The sequence below is a fragment of the Galeopterus variegatus genome, unplaced genomic scaffold, assembly GCF_000696425.1.
Source record: "Galeopterus variegatus unplaced genomic scaffold, G_variegatus-3.0.2 Scaffold1627, whole genome shotgun sequence".
NCBI lineage: Eukaryota > Metazoa > Chordata > Mammalia > Dermoptera > Cynocephalidae > Galeopterus > Galeopterus variegatus.
Genome location: NW_007727738.1, coordinates 213,206 through 219,329, shown reverse-complemented (window position 1 = coordinate 219,329; position 6,124 = coordinate 213,206). Strand labels below are relative to the sequence as shown.

Sequence of the window (6,124 nt, the reverse complement as noted above, 5' to 3'; positions counted from 1 at the left end):
CACTATTGGTGAATAGAAATGCTACTTATTTTTGTGTGTTGATTTTGTATCCTGCTACTGTTTCTGGGAAGATTTTAAATAATGAATTTAATTCCTTTCGTAGATAATGGAATATAAATATTTAAAAATTCATTTTGTGTTAATTTTGCTAAGTTTTATTTTTTAAGAAATTTGCCCACTTCATCCAAATTGTCAAATATGTTCACATACATAACGTAATAATCCTTAATTATCATTTTAGTGTCCGTGGGATCTGTAGTGATGTTCCCTTTCATTGATGATATTGGTAATTTGTATTTTTTCTTTTTGTCTTGATCAGTCTTGCTAGAGGCTTGTCGATTTTACTATTCTTTTGGAAAAAGCAACTATTGGCTTTAGTTTCTCTATTGTATGTCTGCTTTCCATTTCATTGATTTCTACTCTATCTTTATTATTTCCTTCTTTTTACTTCTTTAGAAGCTTGATTCTGTGTTCTCTCTTTTTTTAGGTTTTTGAGATAGAAACTTGGGTTATTGATTTTCAACCATATTTGTTTTGTGATATGAGATTTTGAGGCTATAAATTTCCTTAAATACTACTTTAATTTTTCCACAAGTTTTTATCCCTTTAGTTAAAATGTTTTATTTCCAATTGTGGTTTCTTCTTTGAACACATGGTTTATTTAGAGGTATATTTTGTAATTTGCATGCACAAGGGGATTTTCCTAGTAACTACTTTTTTATTGAAAGGCAAAATAACTCAGTGAGTAAGATCGCTGACAGGGAGCCAAACTGCCTGGTTTTGTATCTCAGCTGTGTGATTGTGTACAAGTATTAATACTAAACCTTAGCAATAAAATGGGGGTAATAATAACAGCTACATCACAGAGTTGTTATAAGAATTAATATAATGAATATTTGTAAAGCAATTTGAACAACACCTGGCCCATTGTAAATACTATATAAATGTTTAATAAATAAGTGATTTTAGCATGTTTGTGTTGTGGTCTAAAAAACATGCTTTGTATGACTTTGGTCTTTTCAGATTGTTTTAGATTTGCCTTTGTAGTTCAATATTTGATCAATTTTATGAATGTTCTGTGTGTGCTTAAAATGAATGTGTAGTCTATAGTTTGGTGTGTGGTACTGTACATAAGCCCTTACATCAGGAATGTTATTTTTGTTGCTCAAGTCTTATGTATCCTTTCTGACTTTTTTTCTGTTATATCAGTTACTGAGGAGGGTGACAAAAGTTTAAAATTTCTGTAAGAATTGTGGATTTTTCTATTTCTCCTTATAGTTTTCTTGATATTGCTTTTTTATAGTGAAATATGGGAGCACCAGTCACCTGCAGATATATTTATTTTTAAAATTTTATGCATTTTTGTCATAACTTTTGGTTCCAAAGCTCAGGGGTTGTTATATTTATTATAATAATTTTGCAATTAGATGACAGTCAAGTGTCTTATTCTAATAAAATCAATAAACTATGAAAATTTTGCTGACAGATGGAAGTAAAGTGTCTCATTCTAACTGGGTTCCCCACCCCCACCCCCACCGTTACCTTAAACTTGCCAGGGCCATCCAAGGCATTGCTGCATCCCTCCTAGAAGCTCCTGGGGACCACAGTGCTCCTTACTGCACCATGGTTTTCTTGCCTAAAGTTCTCTTTTGCATTCAGCCTGGGATTCCACCTCTGCCTGAATTTCATGTTTCCATTCCCCCACCTATCACATGTTCTTCGGGGCCCTTTACATGCCTATATATTGATATACTCCAGGAAGCTAAGGTGTACCAGACATGGTCCAGTGGGAGAAAAGTACAGCAGACATGAATGAATTCATTGTGCAAAGGGCCTGAGAATGTCCTAAGGCAAGGGACAGAGAGAGGGAAGCAACCTGCTGTGTAAGGGGTCACCCCAGGGATGTTGGAGGCAGAAGGCAGAGCTGAGACCTGAATCAGTGACTTGAACACCAAGTGACCCAACTTAGGGGATCTTAGGACACTGAACCTTACCACATAGTATTTGTAAAATACCTTTTTAAAAGAAAGATTTGAAAGGCTTATCTAGATAAACATGCCAGAACAGATGGTTACTTTTTTTAAGGAGACAAGAGCAAAAAATGGATGAAAATACCAGTGAAATTGTCAGCACGGGTCTCAGGGATGGTGCCCAATGGGGTAGTTGCTGCACTTGGGTCTTCAGGCAGGTAGGAAGCTACAGTTCTGACAGGTGTCTGCCAGAGGGTGCGTTTCTGAGATTAAATTCCCATGGTCACTCCACCTGTGTTTGTGCTTGTCCCCACCCAGGGAAGCTCTTTGTGCTGGAGTCTCAGAATGGCTCTCAGGGTCTGGAACTGGAGGTGGCTCGGCTTTCCTGCAGGAGCAGGGGCGCTCACCTGGTATCTGCAGACGAGCTGCGGAGGGTGGTCCAGGACTGTGCCTTTGCGGTGTGCACCACGGGCTGGCTGGCAGATGGCACCCTCGGGTAAGTCAGGCCAGCTGGTAGAAGTGCTCCTTTCCAACTCACTCCAGCTGCCCCACCAAGGCTTGTAGAGGGGCTCAATAATTGTTCAGTGAGGTGCCAGGATAGGCAAATTGCAAAGGGCAGTGGCTTCTGGGGCATTCTTATTTTGCGTTCCCCTGTAAAAGTATTTTTTCTGGTGTTCCATCATGGTCTTTTCCCCCACCTAACTTTGTTATTTTGAATTTTATTTTTAAGTTACAAAAATAACACATGCTTGTTGTAAAAATTTCAAACAATACAGATATGTATAAAGTACAAAGTGAGTTTCTCTCTTCTGTCCCACCTCAGAAGTCATGACTGTCAACTGTTCGGTAGACATTCATTATTCCTTTTTCTCTGTCATCTGCACGTACTACACATATATATACTCATCTACATATATATGTGTAGGAACATGGTATGGAGGTTTTAAACTATGGCCACAAATTCTTTTACACCATTCTCATCAAGAGATGTGCTCTTTGTCATCTCCCTTTGAGTGAGGGACAGCATAGTATTGCCTCTGCCTACAGAATATGGCAGGAATGAGACTGTGACTTCTGAGATTAGGTCAGAAAAACCCATGCAGCTTCCACCTGGATTTCTGGAGACACTCACTTTTGTAGCCTTGAGAAGCCAGATGAAGTGTGACTATGCTGAGATCGCCACACTGTGAGGAAGGCCACACAACATGGAGATGCCTCATGTAGGGGCTCTGGCCAACAGCCCCAACCAATGTTCTAGCCAATTGCCAGCATTAACTGCCAGGAGTGTGAGTGAAGGTGCTTCCAGGTGATTCTAGCCCCCTCTGTTGAGTTATTGCCAGACTATGAGTCTTCCCAGCTCAGGCCCTATACATTATAGAGCAGAGACAAGCGGTTGCCACTGTGTCCTGAATTCTTTACCCATGGAATCCTTTAGCGAAGTAATTCTTGTGGCCATGTAGGAGAAAACCTCCCAATAGTGCTGTTTCTTTAGTCATACTCAGAGAAGGCAGGGGCCATTCTGCTTTCTCCTGATACCACAGGAATATGAAAGAACAAAACAGGCTCCAGGAACCACTTTGGTGGATAATGACCATGAAGATGTCTGGCTGGCAGGTGGCCATGGAAAACACACACAGCCATGCTGACTCATGTCGCCAAATGAAGCAGCAATTGAATAAAGAGAACAACTGAGGCTATATCCAAAGCTTTTCAGTGAATACGGAACTGTGGTCCCTTCTGCCTTATATTTTATATCCATGCTCCTGAATAAACAAAATATACCCTGTGAATGCATGTTCCCACAATGTAGTCAAGTAGGAATATTTTTCATAACTCTGTTACTATAATTTCATTAGTTAACCAGGATACTCAGAGATTCTGAAGAGCCATGTTGGAACTAGGCATAGTTCCCACAATGTAGTCAAGTAGGAATATTTTTCATAACTCTGTTACTATAATTTCATTAGATAACCAGGATACTCAGAGATTCTGAAGAGCCATGTTGGAACTAGGCATAGATCTCCCAGCAGGTATGACTAAAGAAGTCAGGACCTGTTCCCACAATGTAGTCAAGTAGGAATATTTTTCATAACTCTGTTACTATAATTTCATTAGTTAACCAGGATACTCAGAGATTCTGAAGAGCCATGTTGGAACTAGGCATAGATCTCCCAGCAGGTATGACTAAAGAAGTCAGGACCGGGTAACTGGAAAAGTCAATCTTCTGTGGGTTTGCTGTAAGATGTTAAGACATATTAGTGGGTCTCTACATCTTGAGATGATATGTCTTTATAAAGAAAACATACATATTTGTTGTATTTACTACATAACATATTAAACATAGTTTTTCTATCCCTCCATTTTAACGTTTCTGGAACCAGGAACTATCTGACCATTAGTATGCACATTTCTCTGTGGGTCTTTCCTGTGTGACTCCCTGCCTTCTGCCCTCCCCCACAAACCCATACACCAAAAAGCAGTTATTAAATGTGTGGCATATCTTGTAATTGATAGCATTGTAGACATATAACAGATCTGATCTGTATGTCCATGAATTTATGTTGAGTATACATATAAGTCCAGAGAAGAATGAAGGTATAAAATGATGAATTCAGAGTCTGAGGCCACTTGTCTCCTGGTAACTTTTGCAGATTCCATAAAGGGTGGCTGAAAAGCTGAGTAGCAGTTTTGACAGCCTCATGGGACTAGGATGTTGGAGATTTGAAATCAACTTCTGTGTACTAAGGGGCCTGGTGAGCCCTTTTGTTTTGGGTTAGGACCCTGCAGTACTGTTCCCCAGGAGTAAGAGTAAACTGGATACAGTACACAGTACAGTAAACTGGACATACACCCTCCTAGGAGTAGAGAATACCTTCAAATCCTCTAAATCCATGATTTGGATTGAGATGATACTTGAGTTCCAGTGCTCCAGATGTCTAGCAGAATCAAATAAAATTTCTCTTTTGAGGAAGATATTCTACGTCTTCATTTATTTCCACAAACGACTTCATTTAACATAGGATTTGTCACACAATATAAAATAACCTAGCCACATGAGGAGACAAGGGAACAAAAGTAAAATTCAGGAGAAACAATAGCTAATTGAAACTCCAGATATTAGCATTGATAGATGAGTACTTTAAAATAATTATCCAGGGCCGGCCCGGTGGTGCACTGGAGAGTGCGCCGCTTGGGAGTGCGGCGGCACTCCCGCCGAGGGTTTGGATCCCATGTGGAGACCGGTTCCCGCTCACTGGCTGAGCGCGGTGCAGGCGCAACACCGAGGGTTGTGATCCCGTTGCCGGTCCCCGGTACGGCCGCGACACTGAGGGTTGCGATCCCGTTACTGGTCAGTAAAAAAAAGACAAAAAGGAAAAATTTAAAAAAAAAATAATAATAATTATCCTTAAAATGATCAAAGATACAAAAAACAATAAGGAGAATTTTAGCAAGAGATGGGAAACTATAAAAATAACCAGACAGAAACTCTAGAAATGAAAAATGTAAAAAGTAAAATTAAGAACTTAAGGGATGGATCTAACAGCTGATTAAAAAGAGCCAAAGAGAGAATTAGTGAACTGGAAGATATCTCAGAGGAAGATATCCAGAATAAGTAACAGAGAAAAAAAGGATGAAAATATAGAAGAATTGATAAAAGGCAAACAAGATGCATGAAACTGGAATTGCTAAAGAAGACAAAAAAATAAATGGATTAAAAGCAATATGAGGGCCGGCCCGTGGCTCACTCGGGAGAGTGCAGTGCTGATAACACCAAGGCCCCGGGTTCGGATCCCATATAGGGATGGCCGGTTCGCTCACTGGCTGAGCGTGGTGCTGACAACACCAAGCCAAGGGTTAAGATCCCCTTACTAGTCATCCTTTTTTTTTTTTGTCTTTTTCCGTGTCCGGCAACGGATTGCAACCCTCAGTGTCGCCCCCGCACCGGACTGGGACCGGCAACGGGACCGCAACCCTCGGCGTTGCTCCCGCGCCTCGCTCAGCCAGTGAGTGGGAACCGGTCTGTATGTGGGATCTGAACCCTCGGGCGGGAGTGCCGCCGCGCTTCCCAAGCGGCGCCCTATCCAGTGCGCCCCCGGGCCGGCCCAGGCATCCTTTAAAAAAAAAAACCAAAATTAGAATAATCCCAACCACAA

The 6,124-nt window shown here is 40.8% G+C and overlaps 1 protein-coding gene across 1 annotated transcript in view; it reads left to right on the top strand.

The window, feature by feature from the left end:
* Window positions 1-6,124, top strand: part of SUSD5 (sushi domain containing 5) — a 62,722-nt gene that overhangs the window by 4,445 nt on the left and 52,153 nt on the right. Inside the window, exon 2 of the mRNA XM_008578085.1 lies at window positions 2,289-2,466. Within this exon, the coding sequence (XP_008576307.1) occupies window positions 2,289-2,466 (178 nt within the window). The remainder of the gene's footprint in view (window positions 1-2,288; window positions 2,467-6,124) is intronic.